Source organism: Podarcis liolepis (genome assembly GCF_965112155.1).
Source record: "Podarcis liolepis genome assembly, chromosome: 5".
Classification (NCBI taxonomy): domain Eukaryota; kingdom Metazoa; phylum Chordata; class Lepidosauria; order Squamata; family Lacertidae; genus Podarcis; species Podarcis liolepis.
Genome location: NC_139556.1, coordinates 58,119,192 through 58,138,536, shown reverse-complemented (window position 1 = coordinate 58,138,536; position 19,345 = coordinate 58,119,192). Strand labels below are relative to the sequence as shown.

Genomic DNA, 19,345 nt, shown 5'->3' with positions numbered 1-19,345 from the left:
GATTATAATCAAGGCATGCTATCAATATTCATTGCCTGTTTTTTAAACCCCAGCATTTGGCAGTCACAGATAAGGTTCAATCATATGCTACCCTTACAATGTGGCTGTTGCTTCTGCATGGTCAGGTGCCATGCCAAGAAACCCCATCATATCAGCTAAGGTTTCCATGTGGGAAAATAAAAACGCCAGCTGTCCACTCAATGGAATTCCTTGATTGGTCAGAAGCAATAACCACTGAGATAATATGAATGGCATGCTTCTGAATACCAGTTGCTGGGAATCACAAGTCAAGTGAGGAGAGCACTGTTACACTCAGTCTCTGTTTGCAGGTTTCTCGTAGGCATCTAGTTGGCCGTTGTAAGATGAAAATGCTGTACTACATGGGTCTTTGGGCTTAATCCAGCAGGACTGTTATGTCCTTATAGGAGCAATATATTTTTAATCCAACTTTTAAACAATTGTTTGTACTTGGCTTTCAATACATACTGTGGGAGTGGAGTCAATATGTAAATTATTCATTGAATACCAAAGTACTTACTTTAGTCTTAAGGAATAAGATGTGCCTATTTAGTTCCAGCATTTTGAATATTTGTACCAGCAAGCAAATGCCTTCCGTTGTGCTGTAATTTGTTTCATTGGATTATTAGGCTCCTTTTAGATTATTATATATAGCTTTATTTCATTCTCACAATAAATCTTTAAACATAGTTTGAGCTTAGATCTTCAGGGCAGTGTCTGCCTTTCACCCCTGCTTTTTGTGGTGGCTTCTTGCTGTTTGGTCATAACTTAGCCTACTAAGATGTTTAAAGGCCATTTTAGGAAATCCACATGAATGTGTGGGGATTAAGGAATGGACATACATTTCTTTTCTTCCCAGATTGAAACTATTGACTTAAACTGAGGAACAGCTTCCTCCTCAGCTCCGTTTACTATTTGCATCTTTAGGCAGAACATTTCAGTATGGGCAAACTGGCTTCTTAAACTCATAGGGCCAGATTCAACTACAGTGGTACCTCGGTCTACGAACAGTCCTGTAAATGAATGCTTTGGACAACAAACTCTGCAATACCGGAAGTAGGTGTTCCGGTTAGCACACTTTGCCCCAGAAGACAAACAGAAGCTGAACACTGGCAGCGGGAGGCCTCATTAGGGAAAGCGTGTGCCTTGGTTTAAGAACACTTTGGTCTAAGAACGGACCTCCAGAATGGATTAAGTTCGTAACCCAAGTTACCACTGTAGTCCAGTTTATAAGCAGAAGTCAGCACAAGGACTCCTGCTAATGCAGCAGGGCTCTCCTTCCCCCACATATCTCCAAGCCTTCGCCAAATCCACTCTGGAGGTTTGGGAGAATGCCCAGAATAACCCAGGGTGGAAGGAAGGGAAAATAATTACTTCGGGCAAGCAGATTTCCGTCAAAATTCCTAAATATTTTTCTAACCGCGTACTGTGAAGTAGCCCATTTCCATTGTGTGGCTTCAGGTGGAACTGCACTGTTGTGTTAAATTTTACTAAGCATTCATGATGTTAGTGGGGACAACAGCTTAGTGCTTATTGGGGATACTCATCTTTGCTAGTAGTAACTAGTAGAATAAATTCCCTTCATATATCTGTTGATGTGGACTTTTATGCCTCTTTTCCTCTGAATTTTATATCAAAATATTAAACGATATAATCAAATAATTAAAATGCATAACTATAACAGTTAAGTGTTCACAGAGCATATTGGTCATTCCATTATAAATATAAACTTCTACAAACCTCATCCATTTTTCTGTCTTCTTGAACCCCAAGAAAATCAATCTTTGTCATTATAGTAACATTCAATGATTTATAAAACCAATGCAAATATACATGATTAAAGTGATTCTTTTGGAGAAGAGTGCCCAGGAAGCTCAGTGCTATTGGAGGTACAAGCTTCCAATTTGTGAGTTCAGTCATGCCCCTACCTGTGCCTCACTTGTCACAGATCTACTCACTAGGTTAAACTATGCTCTCATCACTTATGAGCTTAATCCTTTCTCTATTAATTCATATTTTTTGTTGTAAACCTGTTGAATATTCTTGACAAATGAGTGGTGTTATACATGTTTTTACATAAATGACACTGTTTGAAGTAAAAGTGTATATTGGTATGAGTGACTGTAATGTTTTCTCATTTGTTTGAAGCGGATTTTGGAGTGTCTGCTAAAAATACAAGGACAATACAAAGACGGGATTCTTTCATTGGTACTCCATATTGGTATGTGTGCAGTTTTTATACTGTTTTATGCTGAGTGCAGCATATTGCATTTTATAAACAATTGTTTATCTAAAAAAAACAAGTATAGTAAACAAAATGATAATATTGTTTTGTTGGAGCATTTACTGGTTTTATTAACCTTAATTTATATGTAAGATTAGTCATACTCTGACCCATTGGAATCAATGGTTTAAAGTAATTTATATACATTTATTTCAGTGGCTCTACTCTGATGATGTTGATTATTTCCATTTAACTGGGATAGATATTTCCCCTTGGATATATTTCTTCTCGCTGTTGAAAATACCACTTACTACAGATAATAGATCTTAAAAAATCTTTTCTTTCTTTCTATCCCAGGATGGCTCCTGAAGTAGTAATGTGTGAGACCTCTAAAGACAGGCCTTATGATTACAAGGCTGATGTTTGGTCTTTAGGTGTCACTTTAATAGAAATGGCTGAAATAGAACCACCTCATCATGAACTGAATCCAATGCGTGTTCTGCTGAAAATAGCAAAGTCGGAACCACCATCGTTGGCACAACCTTCAAAATGGTGATTATTCTATTTTATTTTATGGTATTTTTATTTTTCAAGAATAATACCTAGGTACAGAATAATAGAGCTGTCTTAATTTTTAAGATTGTCAATTGGCAAAAAAAGCACACTTAGGCCTCAAGAGTTAAATGTTGTTTCCCCCCCCAGAAGCAAATAGGCATTTCAAGCTTAGCTGGATATTAATTAGGCTAGCTTTCAGTTAAATATAGATGTACATCACCGGAGGAGAGTGAGCTTGCCTCAAGATGAGGATGCAGATAGTGGTGCAATAGAAATAAAATAGTACAATAGTCTTGGACATCAATCTTCATTAAAATGATTTGAAGTATCTTCTTCTTCTTTGGCGATCACTCATAGCCAAGTAAGATTGTCTTCCATAAACACGGTTTTAACAATGAATCCGCAAGTGACTGTGGAGGCCAATTCTGGATCCACACATCCTTCCACAGTTGAGGACATTGGTTCCCAGGTGGGAGTTGATCACGTTGTGGATTTGCCAAGCGTGCCTTCCTCTTAGCACGTTTCTCGTATAATAGCTTATTAACAGTGTACTGTGGATCTTACAAGAGGTAGCAGGCAAGAAGTAGACGGTACTGAAATTATTTTTATCTGACAGTCATTATATACTTCTGATGACATGGATGACATCACTCAATTTGTATGTAGTGCTTAATGTATAGTATTTATTGAGTTCAGCTTCTTTTATGCAGGTCTGCTGACTTCAAAGACTTCTTAAGGAAATGTTTGGAAAAAAATGTAGATGCCAGGTGGAACACTGCTGAGCTTCTACAGGTAGGAAGAACGAAGTGTCTATTGAGTCATGATATTTTATTGAGTGCATTTATATAAATTAAAACAGGAACTATTTTAAAAGTCTGCTAAATTTTCAATCTTTGCATGTTTTAACTTTATTTAGAACATTCCCATTTGCCATTGGTCACCAGAGAGTTAGGAGACAGCACAAACTGGTTAATACCCCACTTTTCTAACCAGAGAATGATAAAAGCAGCAAATACCGGTAACTTGTTTTTTTAAAAAACTGCTGTGCTTGCAGTAAAAAATACTAAAAGCAACATAAAATAAAATACCAGTTTTCCAGGAGCCATTCTAGTGACAAACAGGGCAACTCTACACTCTTTTGCAAACCTGCATATACATACCGTAGATATGTATGATATGTAGATATACATGTACTGTAGATACATCCAACATGCACCACAGAGGCACACAGACAAGTATACCCACACAACCTTTCCCAATCAGCAGGATGGAATGAAAGGAATACTGTGAGGAAAATTTAAAACTACCCTCCCTGCAGTCTCTGTCCCCCATCCCCAAACTCAGCTGATCAGAAAGCCGCTAAGCACAAGCAAAGAGGGCTCTGCTTGGGTTCCTTAAACTTTTCCAACATGAAGGGCAAGGAAAGCCTTTTCAGCCATCGCTTTGAGCAGTGCTCCCCCACCTCCCCTTTCAGCTGCTCCTCGAAGCAGCAGTTCCAAAAGATGACAGGTCCGTAATCCCCTTTGGAAAGCAGGAAGGGGGATGGTGAGACACTGGGGGCTAGTCCAAACGGCCATGCTTTGGATTTTAAAAGTAGCTGGTAATGTAGGCATGCAGATCTTTAGAAGAGGGCATTGGGGAAGTGAGTGAATAGCATGCACCCATTGGTAAACTGTGCTGTTACTCTTCTCCCTTACCACTGGTATTATCATGAGAAGCTCTCATGTCTAAGGGAGCTTGAGCACTTGGATGGTTCTAGGGAGAAGACAGACATTCTGACAAAAGTATATCCAGACCTTGGTTATGCATAGGTCCTCTGGATTCTAGCCCTTGCTTATTACTGCCTGGTATTTCAGAAGCTGCAGTCTCCTTCATAGTTTACAAGGACCTAACCTAAATAAATGTAATAGGATGAATATGACTTGGTTTCATGTTACTTCATTCATGTTCCCATCTAAAATACATTAGATTTAAAAATAAAGACTTCTGAAATGGGGCCAGGCAAAGATAATCTGCCAGAGAAACACTCTTAGCTTCAGCCTTACTATATTTCAAATAAATGTAAATGATCTTAGACATGAAAATAGAAGAACAAGATAGCACAGAAAAAAGTTGTAAGCAGTATAAATTTTCCTTTAAGTGTTCTATTTTTTATTTTGAGTTGGATACAAAACAGACCATAACCTGGCCCTAAGTGATAAAATATGTTGCTATTAAATGGTTTTTAATTTTGATTAACTGATATTATGCCTTTTTAAACAGCATCCATTTGTTACTGTAACTTCTAATAAACCAGTCAGAGAACTGATTGCAGAAGCAAAGGCTGAAGTTACAGAGGAAGTAGAAGATGGGAAAGAGGAGGAAGAAGAGGAAGAAACTGAAAATTCTCTGGTAAGTTAAAATAAATATATCAAAAATATTTTAACTTGTGCTGCAGTTTACAGCTATGAATTGTATTCATTTCCATTGATCTTTCATGTAATTGAGCTTAGAGATACAATGCTAATTGCCTTTTATAAGATGTCCTGACACGCTTTCTGTTGCATTACACACAATTTTCTTTAAGATGCCAATGTAAAATGCAAAGTAAGTAAATGTAAGCTTCCTTAGGATGCCATGGAACCGTTTCCATGGTCAGAGAAGGGAGAGCCACAGTCAAAGGCCCCTTTGTGGCAGAAGAAATCTCTGTTGCCATTAGTCCTCTCTAGTTAGTGTTCCAGCGGGAGGAGGACCATGGGATCCTCCCATTCCTCCAGCGTGTCCCAGATAAGATAAAACCTCTGCCAGCTCTGGAGTCAGTGATTACTTCTCCCCCTCCTATCAGTACAGTAAATTAGGAAAATCCACAGTAGGGAGGAAAAAGGAACAGGTCACTTCTGCCCTGTAATCACCATTAAATTCCCCATTGGTTGATATAAAACTTTGATAGCATTATTTCCTTATTACAGCATTGTATAGCTAATCAGTTTTTTGTGTGTCTATTTTAGCAGTTACCTGCAAGTAAACGAGCCTCATCTGACCTCAGCATTGCCAGCTCCGAAGAGGATAAACTTTCACAGAATGCCAGTATTCTGGAATCTGTTTCTGAAAAAACAGAGCGTTCATCCACAGAACAGAATAGTACTAGTGCACCTGAAGGTGAAAAAACAAGTGTGACTCCTGACAAAAATGAAAAGGAGAAATACACTGCAAGCACGAGTGGCACCATACAAGAAGACACTGAAAAACTGAAGAATGGATCTGCATTGCTCCATAAAGATGAGGAAGCAAAGAAGACTGAGAAGACAATTGAAAATTCAAGATTAAGTGAAAACACAGAGTCACAGAAAGAGGAAAAGGAGATTGGCACAGTAGCATCTGAAACTAACGTTGAGCCCAGTCTAAAAACAGAGGAAGGAAAGGACTTCACAAATGAATCAACGGTTGAAAACAAACAAGAAACAATTCCTGATGATGGAGGCAGCAGTGCAGAAATTACAGATGCAGTCTCTAAAGCAGCTGGTGTGAAAGAAGAAAGTACCACAAACCTCCAAGAAAATGAAATGGAAGAGGCAAAGCCTACCGAAGGAATTAAAGAGGTTGAGGAATTGCAAGGGGATGACAAAGAGGGTAATCTGAAAGAGGCCGAAAGTCAGAAAAATGAAGTTACTGCAGGTACTGAGGAATCACAGGTGAAGGTCATAGCTGAGACAGCTGATGAACCACAGAAGCAAATAAAAGAAGGTACCAGTAGTCCACAAGAGATTGACAGTACTGGCAACAATCTGGTCACTGATGTAGATAAAGTGCTTGAAAATGCTCAGGAGCCAGCAGAGTGCCTGGCTGAGGATGCTTCTGAGAAAGTCTCAGAAATGAGGAAAATGGTAGATTCTGATCAGCAGTTAGTTGAGGGATACAATGACGATTCAAAGAAGACAAGCAGCACAAAGGAAACAGAGGTCAGTGTTTCAGAAAGAGCAGACAACATTGAGCATAAGCCAGCAGACAAAAAGCATACTGAAGAGGCAAGCACTGAGGAAAGGAACATTGCACCAGGGGATAAAATTGCAGAACCTGAACATAAAGTAGAAAACAGAGCTGAGGAGAAGCATGAGAATAATATACAAATGGACACAGACCGATCAGCAGTTTCCAGTGGTTTGCCAGTTGAAAATAAGCTTGAAGATTCTGCAGCCAAGCAGATGCATGAACATGAGGTTTCTCCGGTACCCAATATTAGCATTAGCTCTGCAGAAAATGAGGCAGAAGATAAATCTGGCAATCAGGATAGTGTTGAAAACTCGCATCATGTTGATTCTGAAAGCACTAAAGAAAATGATACAGATTCAGGCAGAGGTTCCACTGCTGACAACAGCAGCATTGATTTGAACTTGTCCATTTCCAGTTTCCTCACTAAAAACAAGGAGAGTGGATCAATATCTTTACAAGTAAGAGTCAACAATTCTATTAGTAACATAGAGATACAGATCAGGGTAGCTAGCTTGCAGCCCATGCGCTGGATTTGCCCCACCAACCCATAGGAAGTGGCTCACTAGCTTCCACAGCTTGTCTCTGAATCTGATCAGGAGATAAAATTTCTCTACCTGTTCTTTAGATAGGATCTTAAAGGTATGAGATAAAATCAGAAAATTTGGGATTCTGTCTCCATTCTAAGCCCAAGACTAAGATCAGAGATGAAGCTCTCTGCCTGCTTTTTAAGAACAAAAGGCAGCATATTCCTCCACTCCAGCACAGGGGTAGGGGCAAAATAAAAGGCTGTGTTTCCAGCCTTTACTACACCAGTGCTGGAATAAGAAAGGCTGGAAATACTGAGTGTTTATGTGTGTGTAAGAGAACGAGAGAGTTGTGTATAGAACTGGTGAGCATGGTATGTATACATATGTGGTGGTGCATGTATGTTTGGTCCATATGTGAGCTGTATGGAAGTGCATGTGTATACCATGGCCCTCAGAGGGGTAGTTAAATATCAATGTGGCCCTTGAGCAAAAAAATGTTAGCTAGCCTTAATATAGGCAATGTGTAACATACACACTAGAGGGACGCGGGTGGCGCTGTTGTCTAAACCACAGAGCCTAGGGCTTGCCGATCGGAAGGTCGCCAGTTCAAATCCCCATGACGGGGTGAGCTCCCATTGTTCAGTCCCAGCTCCTGCCCACCTAGCAGTTCGAAAGCACGTCAAAGTGCAAGTAGATCAATAGTTACCGCTCCGGCGGGAAGGTAAATGGCTTTTCCGTGCGCTGCTCTGGTTTGCCAGAAGCAGCTTAGTCATGTTGGCCACATGACCCGGAAACTGTCTGCAGACAAACGCCAGCTCCCTCGGCCTATAGAGCGAGATGAGTGCACAACCCCAGAGTCGTCCACAACTGGACCTAACAGTCAGGGGTACCTTTAAATTTTTAACATACACACTATATAATATATTTTATGTTTATAACTAGATATCTGTCTACAAATTTAAGTGAAGTTTCCTGAATTCATGCAGAATAAGAATGTTAAGGCTGTTACCCTAGATGTCCATAGTAGAGAGTAAATTACGTTGAAATTATAAGTATATACTTCTGAATTAACAGCTTGAAAATAGGTTTGAATTATATTTCTGTTCTTGATTACGTGGATTGCATATGTAGCAGTTATTCAGATGATTACTTTAGTTCAGCCTTGTCTGTATATTCAGTAGTATACTGGTCCAAAATGGCCAGTTGAAGAAATGAATTCTTCTTTAAGAACATACCTCATAGCAAACTTGAGTCCACCTTTGCCCATCTTGTGAAAAGAAACAGAATTAAATAAAGAAATTTAGTATCTAATTCTGTTGGTTGAAAACTGAAATCTTTGAACTTGCAGGCTTTGGGTTCTTTCAAAAATAAGTAAAGGTTGGACAAGTATGCTTTATGCAGCACAGAAATAATGCATGATCTTTTATTCAGGAAACTAAAAGACACAAGAAAACATTAAAGAAAACTCGCAAATTTGTTGTTGATGGTGTGGAAGTAAGTGTGACTACCTCTAAAATTGTAACAGAAAGTGATTCTAAAAGTGAAGAATTACGATATCTTCGGTGAGTTTGAAAATACCCATTCTTAATGACAGAGGATTTCTTCTCTGAATTAAAACAACTTTTCTCATGCTTGTTTTTAATAACTTACTGTGGTTTGATTATATTTAACAAAATTCATGTTGTCCCTTTAAATAACGTATGAATCAATCCAGACTATGACATCATCATCTGAGGCCCTTCTTTGTGTGCCTTCTCCATGAGAGGTCTGGTGGGTAACAACACGAGAATGGGCCTTTTCTGTGTTGGCTCCGTGGTTGTTGAATTCTCTCCCCATCTCTTACATGGCACCTTCATTACATATTTTTAGATGCCAGGCAAAAACATTCCTCTTCTCCCAGGCCCTTGTCTAATTAAACAATCTATGGCCCAGTAGGAGAGTATTGTTTTTGTTTGTTACTATGTTGTGCATTTTTGTGTTTTTCTACTGTAAACTGCCCTGTAATCCTCGGATGAAGGACAGTATCGAAATTTAATAAATAATAACAAATAAATAAATAAATAATATTTCTGCACAGCCCCCGAATGCATCTACACTGTACACTGATGCAGAATTCTGAACTCAGTCTGTTTCTTTCTCCCCTGCGATACTGCGTCCATTCTCCTTCCTACCAGGCGTCAAGAATTAAGAGAGTTACGACTTCTACAAAAAGAAGAGCAGCGAGCTCAGCAGCAGCTTAGTAATAAACTTTTACAACAAAGAGAACAGATGTTCAGGCGCTTTGAACAAGAAATGACGGTAAGGTTTGATTCCCTTGCACCCACATTTTGCAGGCCCCTTATTTTGAGTTAATTTACTTAATGTAAGCAGCCTAGAAGTCATTCTAGGTATATCCTTGCCCTTGTTGCCACATTTCATCTTATGTATTATGAATGAAACTTGCATACCAAAAGCCTTAACTGAACTGCAAACTACTGCAATGGTAGCCCTGCATGTAGTCACTGGCTGCCAACAGTGGAAAAGGCAGTGAAGCGCTGCAATGTTTAGCTTGAGAGTGTCTTGTTAAGGCATGGTCAGTACTAGAATTGGCAGAATGTGGCCACTTCTTACCCTTGAAGGTTAGAAACGTTTATTTTCTACTTGTAGGTAGTGAATGCAGCTTTACAGGATTGCTATACTGAAGAGGAAGCTGTTGCATACTTTGACAACTGTAGAAAATATCTCAAAATAATTTCAGAGGCCCAGTTCATGATCTTTGCCTTTCTGTAGTAGACTGTGGTACCCAAAACACTGTGATCTTCTAGCCCATGTGCAATTATTTTTTCCTTGCAATGGATAATAAAAAAACTTACTTGAAAAAGTGTTCTATGTATGGGGGGGGTCTGCTTATTCATTGGGCAGAGAAAAATACTCCCTATTATATCTGAAACAGGCTCCTGTATTAAAGATTGCATACAAAACAAAGCTTAACCACTATACCCTTTACAAAATAGTTTACGTATGTTGAGTTCCAAATGTTAGATTCTCAAGAGCTGAATTTGTGTGTGTTTGTGTTCAAGAAGGAAATAAACTTTATAGTATCAGTCCCAGTTCTGCCAATATTTTTAAACTCTGTGCAATAACAATTAGTTCCACTTCTGATTCTGAGTTTTGAAGACTTTCTATGGGGTTTTTAAAGTATTTTTTGTGCTTCATAACGGCAGAAATCTAGTTAGAAAATCTAGGAACTGAAAAGCATAGGCAATTGTTACTTGTGCAGACGTCCTCTGCCCTGCCTCAAACCCATCAAGTTCAACAATAGGTAAATATAAAATTTAATGGAATTATTTTTCAGAGCAAGAAGCGGCAGTATGACCAGGAGATTGAAAACCTGGAAAAACAGCAGAAACAGACAATAGAGCGCTTGGAACAGGAACATACAAATCGCTTACGTGATGAAGCAAAACGCATCAAAGCAGAACAGGAGAAAGAATTGTCCAAATTTCAGAACATGCTGAAAAACAGGAAAAAAGAGGTAAATACTATTTATTTAGTTGGAAAAAATAAGGTTGGTATTTCTTGGTCTCCAGTGATGTCTGCAGTCTTACTTTGAAAAAAAGATGTATCACCATAAGATGCCTCAACAGTAGATGTATTTTTATAATAATATTTAGCACTGAAAAGTTTTTTTAAAATAAAAAACAGCCATGTGCAATGAAAATAGTAACCTTATATAGGAGCAAAGAAAATATAATGAAAAAACAATTATATGGTGTAGATGTCTCCACCCTTATGATTTAAACATCATCGTTAGCAATAGGAGTTTCGCCATTTATTTGGAACAGTATCAAATGTTATATGTAGTCAATACCTGTATGTTACAGACAATGTAAAATTGATCTAGGAGTTCAATAGGGAGAACTGCTAGAATCCATTGCACACATATCTGTCACATGTGCTTCTTTGGATATGTGTGACAAATAAAGATTTTCCTTACTATATTCAGTACATATAAAAGCAGCACAAAGGTGGAGGGATGAGGATATTTGTGCATTGGTTCATGAAACATTCATAACAAAATGCAATGTTTTTTTTTTCTTTTTACTTGTAGTTGAATTTGTTAAAAAGGCGATTTAATTAACTTTGTGTGGAAGAGTCTAGAACTCTGTGCTGTGGAAGACTACTCTGTGCCTCCAGAAAATCTTAAAACTGCAATCTTAAGCAACTTTGTTTGCATTCATAATTCTGATAGCAAGATTTATTGTTGCCAACTTGGTTCTACACATTGTAAAGCCATTTAAACTAATAATCTAGATTCAGCTGTTGAGCCCCGCTAGCAGAAGCCTGCACGTGGACATTGGATAATGCAACAGGGCTTTCTTCCTCCCTCCGCACAGCATTAAAGTGGCTCGGATGGAGAAGGATAACCTCCAGAACAGCACACTGGAATAGGAGAGCAAGCTCTTTCCATTTGGCAAGATAAAACACTTGTGCTGGGAGAACGATTACCATGGCACTCCTTTGAATTAGTCCCAGTGAACCTAAGTTAGTGATGACTGCAACTTAAGTGAATCTACCCTGAGTAGGACTAGCATTGGATACAGTGGTGCCTTGGTTTGCATATATTTTGGATTACAAACACGTCAAACCCAGAAGTGCATGTTCTGATTTGCAACCCTTTTTTGGATTGCAACCGATTTTTTTTGGATTACGAACAAATTTTTGGGGGAGGCCCCATTGGCGAAAGCGCGCCTTGGGTTACAACCTGTTTTGGTTTACAAATGGACCTCCGGAACGGATTATGGTTGTAAACCAAGGTACCACTGTATAACCCTTGATCTTTCAGAATGACTCACATGGGGGATTGATTGTAATATATGTTAAGGACTAGAAATGACCCAGTCAGTGATAAAGGGATTTTTTAAATTTAATTTGAGTTTAGTTTGAGTTCAGCAGAGAGCATAGTTATGTATCAAGTTCAATTGATTTAAAATCAAACTAAATTGAAATTTGTATTCTTTCATTACACTGGATGGGAGAAATACAGCTGTGCAAAATGCAGAAATTCTACCTATAATCTCATTGTTCTGCAGAAAGTGCCTGTAATCTTTTACTTCTCATCTTAACTTTTAAAAAAGCAGTTCAACAATTTCTAGATAATATACCAATTTTGAGGCATATAATATGAACAGATTGCACAGATTTCTAGGTGCTTTCATTTGGTTTTTAAACAACTTTTCATGATTTTTATACTAAGTAATATATGTCATTTAATCTCCAAGATACCATCACTTGTGTTTAATTTGCACAATATTGACTATTACTTCTTCTTTTTGCTGAATTTCTTGCACTCTGAGTCTCTATTGGTAATTGGGTCTCAAAAGGAAATCTGGTGAAGAGGTTTAATGCACTCAGGACCAATCTTTTTCATTGAACAGTAGCATGTGGTGATTTGGGCTTTGTTTTCTTTGGGTTCTTTGACTTTTAAACAGCCATTTGTTCTTGGATAGTTGTGACCTCCTAGTTCTTTTGTAGGAAATAACATCTAGAGTACTGAATCTCTTCATGAGAGTATGAAAAATACACAATCATACTTTTGATTATCTATATAACATGCATTATTATTTCCTGACAAAATTATCCTTTAGATCCTTTGACATACATTGCTGAAAAATATTTGTAAGTGGTTGCCTTCTTTGAATGTCACTAGCTAGATAAGCTATATGAAACTAGACACTTGATTTACACTTTCCTATGCTCTGCAAATGCCCCTTTTGAGGTGCCTTACTTTTATGAAAGTTGTTCTTTAGACAATTGTGTCTCAAATGAGACATAATGTCAACAGTAGCTGTTATTTTTGAGAAATCTAAACATCCTGCTATTTTGGAGCTTTTCCATGACGGTAAAATCATTTGTTGTCCCTCCCAGTATCATTCTTCCTTTGACAACGGTCTTAAATTCCTTTGTGTTATACTGAATGATTGCATAAAAAGTAAATGTAAAAGCATCTAATTAGTAGTTGCATGCAAAATGAAACTAGTTTCTAGAATACGATTAGCTCGTGCACTTCTTTGTAGAATGCAGTCCGCAAATGCTTTGTGCATGTCTGCTTCTTCCATCCATCTTCTGCCAAGCTAACTCTTCTGGCTTCAATGCATGCTCTCTGATAACCTTTATAATGCCTGACCTGCTCCTCTCATATTCACCATAAAATGCTTGCTGTGGAGAAAAAGGGTTATCTTCCCCACCTTCTGCATGCTTGTGCACTATAGGTTTTTAATGAAGTGGAGAAAGCACCAAAAGAGCTGAGAAAAGAGCTCATGAAACGCAAGAAAGAGGAACTTTCTCAATCCCAGCATGCTCAGGTAACCGCAGCAGCTTCATGCTTCTAAAAACAACCAAGCAGCTTTGTTCACAATAGCTTTAACCATTCCATAGTGGTTGCTTTTTGTTTTCCCTCTGAGTAAATATGATATTAATTTGTAATGACTGACCATTCTTAAAACCGTAGCTCAAACGTGTCATATAAACAGAAGTGCAATCTATTCAGTATTCATTTACTTAGATGTGATTAGTTAGAACAACAGCCAAAGTTATAAAAATGCAATTTATGTAGTTAGTGTGTATTCAGGTGTGGATATGAATTTCAGGCTGTAATGTTTACTTTATTCAGGGCATTTACCATAAAGAATAACGTTATCAAAGTGGAAAAGTAGTAAATAATATTTTTATAAGCAATTTTTCATTATATCTTACCTTTGAATCTTTTAATACCAGGCAATGCAGTTGACATGATGGTGTCCATGTTCATTATTTAATGGCTTGCCTGTACTTTCTGTGTTCCAAGCATGCTATTGCAGCAGACATACTATTGATTACATTTCCTGTCTGAAACGAAGCGCATCTGAAATATATAAGGATCTGGGTGTGTGGCAGTGTATATAGTGATTAAGGCTATGAAGAACTCTTCACTTCTTGTTGACATTCCTTGTCTTGGTATTAAATCCCAGACTAAGTACAGATAACTTCTGATATCCATGAATACTTCCTATGTATTCATGTACAATGAGACTGAAGTACTTCTGAAGTAATGCTTCAGGTATAAATTTTTAAAGTGAGCTGTATCACAGTTTCTGTACAAGGATGTGAGGGGGTCAGGAGACTGCTGCTGAACTCCCTGAATGACAGAGAAATCTCAGGAGTCAGTGCACTAAAGCACTAAAGAAATACAGGTGGAATGTTAGGGGAGTGAAAGAGAGGAAAGAGAGTTAAAATGGAGGCATTGCCAGACTGTCCAACGCCAGTTTATCTCATGTATGGAGCAGAATCCAGCTTTTGCAGATATTCACAGTAGTGTATGCTACTGCCTTCTAAAGACAACTGTGTATATTTGAATGTGCACATCTCTTGGAACTGGATATTTGAGAAGGTGTACGTCCAGCCAATATTGTACTACATGAAGGCTTATTGAGTAACTACAGTCTTAAATATATTGGAGAAAATTCATCAATATCTTTTGGGCACAGAGAGTTAACAATATAGGTTAAATAGGACTAGGTTGTAGGGCATTATCTAGCAAAATAAAATAAATACTGAAGACATAACGGTTTTTACGTTGTTTTGCAATTGGTGTCTTTATGAATACAGTGTAATTTTTGTTCTCATAGCTCCACCCACATCACTGTACTCCACTTCTACTTTTAGGGAGGGAGGTGCTCCACTAATGAGTCATACAGTCTTATTGCTTATGTTCGGTGTTTGAATGCATGGTTTGTGCTTGCATTCTGACCTCGGAAGTACATTGTATTCTGCTCTGCAGGGCGTTGCTCAGGTTATGATTCAGTCTTTTCAGTTGTCCTCATGTACCCTCTTCAATGCAATAATGCAGGATGTAAGTCCAACATGCCAAAAATTGGGTGTTTCCTCTGTAGTTCTAGCTTGTTGTTCTGCTTTTTCTCTGACACGCATGTGCTGATGAATTTTTTAAAAAAATCTAAAAATGGGTTCATCTGCACAAAGATTGTGATGGACAAACTGGGCAAATGAGACTTGTTGATTTTCAGCACATGTGTGAAACCAGTGCTATGTTTTGCTTTTCTGTGTGCAGTGAAACAGGCATTTTCCAGAATGCTTCCTGATACCACCTGACAATGGGTGTTCCCTGCTATACCCTTATAGAGTCAGCCATCCTAAGTTTTGACTCATGGGGCAAGGAACACCCTTGTGACATTTTTTTCTTCTCTGCCTTGTGCAGTATTGGTAATTTATTTTTTAAACAAACCCGCTTCTACCTTTGTGTTCTCTCTTCTGTTCCACCAGATGGTAGTTGAGATTTTAGTAGGAAGGTGGAAAGTTTGCTTTGCAAGCTTTATTGAAATGGCCTTTTGTTACATGGCTCTGGGAACAGGAATCTGTAGAACATCCAGGCTCCCCATCAGCGCTGTATACCAAATCTCTCTGTCTCTTTTAATTGCGTAACAATGTTAGTGATCACAAGCCTGACATGGAAGTCTATGTCAACTGACCTTTCGTTCACAAAACTACAGAATAGGCTGTGGTGATATATTTTATCTAATCTAGGTTATTCTCAATGTTTTGTGTTCTAAAACATACTCATCTAAACTGAGGAAACCTCAGGACTAAAACACTACTTGCTTTCATTTCAGTTTAATAATCCAGCTCCTGCAATTTGACAGAATTGCTGCTTGAGAAGGGCAGGTACATTTGCCATTTGTCTCACTTCATCAAAGCCATCAAGTAGACAGTGGACCTATACCTTTCTTGTTGTTGACATCTGTTGTTCTTGTTGTTGACATCTGTCTCTACAGATCTGGGTTTTTGGATTTGTCTCTACACATTTTTTCCTGCTTTTCATTAGAATTTTGATAGTGGTAGACTACGAACTTTTCCTCCCTCTCTTCCTCTCACATGCCCCCCCCCCCTCATCCTCTGAAATTTGCTTTGGGGGTTTCCTTCAACTCTCCAGGGAGTTGAGACAGTTCAGTCCCTAATATTGATGTGAAGACGGTAGCATTTGTAAAAAAAAAATGATTCTGAAGGTAAAGCTTTCTTCAGTTTTGGGGGGATGTTTAAAATAATGCATATTTTCTATAGTTTTCAGGAAACACAAGTTAACCAAAGTTGAATATATTTCAGTCTCACTGACTTTCATTAGGAGAGAATTAAAAAAAGAAACTATACTTTAACTATCTCTCTCTCTCTCTATATATATATATATATGTATTGTACAGATATTCCACACTTACATAATTTATAATTTCCAGAAAATGTCTTTGTCATTGATCTAATACATATATAATAAGAGTGATATCTAAACTGTGGAATTGTGCAGTAGGCTTCCAGGTCCTCCCTTCTGGTTAGTGTTAACTCTAGTTTGGTGTTATGTTTACCTCACCACTAAATATGCTTAGTTTTTAAACTAAGATTTGAAAATTGCACTGAAAATCTACTTTTCAAGTTTTGATTAAAACTAACCATGCTTAGCACTGGTGCAAACTTGATGTTGCATTGTAGTTAATGCTAACCAGGGGTAATTTGCATGCAAAAAGGGGAAAGGGACCTTAAGAACCTAATGTCCCCAAACACAGAGGATCACCACCATTACTGCTGCACTGTTCCATTGTCCATCTAATTTCTTTGCTACATTGTGCTTTTCCTGTAGAGGATGAATAAATAGAATCACATAAGTTCATTTTGGGGGGTTTTGGCAAATGGATTCCTCATTTTCCTCCTCCCCCACCCACTTAATAGAACCTTCTGTTTAATCCCTTGAAGCTTTTAAAAGTGAGTTAGCATGTGGCATAAAGAAGCTGCTGTTAGGAAAAGAAGTGACCAATTCTGATGGATGTACACATCTTCCTATATGGTGCTTTCTGTTGGTTCTTGTGAGATGAGTAGGAACATCAGACATCGGATAACATCTTCATCAAATTGGTCAGATGCAATTTGTCTGAAGATTACTAGCAAGTAAAAAATTGTGATCAGGGCGGATGATTTCTGTGCAACCTGGCCTGGAGGTGAACTTTGCAGATTTGTTATTTATTTTCTCATTTGTGTCCATAAATCACACGTCTTCCTTTTATATGAACCTTTTGAACTACAAGGACATCAGATGTGACTTACCCAATGCATAAAACATGGACCTGTCTCAACATGACGTGTCCCTGTTGCATAAATTTTATTATATAATCGAGAGAGATACCATGTGCCCACCCCACACCTGGAAATAATGTGTAAGTGCTCAGACATTGTTAGATTTCCACACAGCCTTCTTTCCGTTCGTGGAATGATCTGTATAGGATTGGATCAACTTCTAATGTAGGGCCAATATTTCTAGTTATTTTCTGAGCTTGTGACATCTGTTTTCATAAAGCTCCTTTCCACAAAATAGGTGATAAATACTTCACATGTAACCACTTCCATTAAAATAGCTACACGTGACTTGTTATGTTAATCTTTGGAAGCCCTTTTCTTGTGTATGTGCACTGTTCAAAATGTGCATCTGGAAGCCATTGGCCTCATTTCCCCAGCACTTGCTTATCTACCAGCCTCACATTACACGCTATAGATGGTGCAGCTTAATAAGTACATCAGTTGCCTAATGTGAAACTGTTTACAGTGCCATTGAGGAGCCAATCTTGTAAATTCTGCATTTTGAATTTTGGAAGTGTTTGGTCTTTTAAGCTGTCACGTGTCCTCTACCTGGTCTGGGTATCTTGCTCTGAAACATGAAAATACAATGTTGAAAATATAATAGGCATCCTTATCTTGGAGAGGATTCATGTGGGCCAGAGGTTTCCCCAGACTTTTCACATGTTCTTTAAAAGACAGATGTACACATTCTAACCTAAACCTTTTCAGTATCCTTCGCACATAGAGTGAATCGAGACAGTTCAATTGATTCTCAAGAGTAATTTGCCATCCATTGTTAACAGATAGCAAGAGAGAGCTGGTTCTGTGCAGCAAATATTCTTGTTTATATGAAGGCTTTTTTTTACATGGGTTAAATCCCCTCCCCAGTTTCCATTTCTGCTTGAAAGTAATGATTGAGACAGAAAATATACATTTTCTTCCCACAAAATACATTAAACCTATCTCAGTTGCAGTAATTTTCAGCCATTTATTTATATTTGCTGTTCCTTGGACTATTCTGACCTTCATCCCACCCTGCTTTCTTCCTCCCAGCCATTTATGGATCATATAATGGACATGTCACAATAGCACTATGTACTGAATCTGATATGGCTATTTGTCAACATCAAGAAGTCTTTTAGAGTAAAGGCAGTGTTTCCTAAACTGGACAGTGATCAATCCTAGCCCCCAAGGGATTATGAAATGGACACTTTTTCCAGCTATTTCTGTAACAATCTACCAAAAAGAAAGAAACCAGAAAATTTTGGGGGTGGGGGTGGCTTTCTTTTAATTTTGAACAAGTTTTTTCTGAAGCAGCTCAGCCCTAGTCTTGTCATTTGTTGCTTTCCTAAACAGAATTTTGTTTACTTGGTAATTTAATATAAATGTATTAATAATAATTTGCAAGCAAATTTGTATAAGATTTGAACTTAATATTCTTAAATTAAAGATTCTCTAAGTTGTGTGTGTTTTTTTCCATATTTGCTGATTAGCATAAAGGCTGTAATGGCCCGGCATACAAAGACATAGCAGGGTACAGCAACTGATCTGACAAGCTACTTGCCCACGAAGAATTAACTTGGGCTGGCAAGTGGCTGCCCGCAAGGCTGTCTCATATATTATTGACCAAATTATATGTTTGCTGAAAAAGCAGTAATTGGTGGAGGGAAAAGAAAGAGAGAGAACTCATAGGGCCCATTAGTTTCCCAGTATAGGTTTGCTACTGTTGAGAAATGCATGTTTCCCCTCACATTTTATAGTGCTGAGCACTTCAAATGCTGTGGTAAGTACAGCAAGCTCACTTGCTGTGTAAATGTTTTAATTGACCCTTAGAAAATAATGTTGTGATTTGAATATGGGTTACCCAGGTTCAGATCCCTGTTTGAAGTTTGGCTTGTGGCAAAGTGTATGCATCTTTCGC

At 38.1% G+C, this 19,345-nt stretch overlaps 1 protein-coding gene across 2 annotated transcripts in view; it reads left to right on the top strand.

The window, feature by feature from the left end:
- SLK (STE20 like kinase) overlaps window positions 1-19,345 on the top strand; it is a 45,822-nt gene that overhangs the window by 20,106 nt on the left and 6,371 nt on the right. Inside the window, exons 6-14 of one of the 2 annotated variants that reach the window (XM_083505046.1) lie at window positions 2,167-2,239; window positions 2,600-2,794; window positions 3,508-3,589; window positions 5,060-5,188; window positions 5,785-7,224; window positions 8,725-8,855; window positions 9,468-9,591; window positions 10,628-10,807; window positions 13,545-13,637. In XM_083505046.1, the coding sequence (XP_083361172.1) occupies window positions 2,167-2,239; window positions 2,600-2,794; window positions 3,508-3,589; window positions 5,060-5,188; window positions 5,785-7,224; window positions 8,725-8,855; window positions 9,468-9,591; window positions 10,628-10,807; window positions 13,545-13,637 (2,447 nt within the window). The remainder of the gene's footprint in view (window positions 1-2,166; window positions 2,240-2,599; window positions 2,795-3,507; window positions 3,590-5,059; window positions 5,189-5,784; window positions 7,225-8,724; window positions 8,856-9,467; window positions 9,592-10,627; window positions 10,808-13,544; window positions 13,638-19,345) is intronic. The other variant, XM_083505047.1, reaches the window with a different exon arrangement.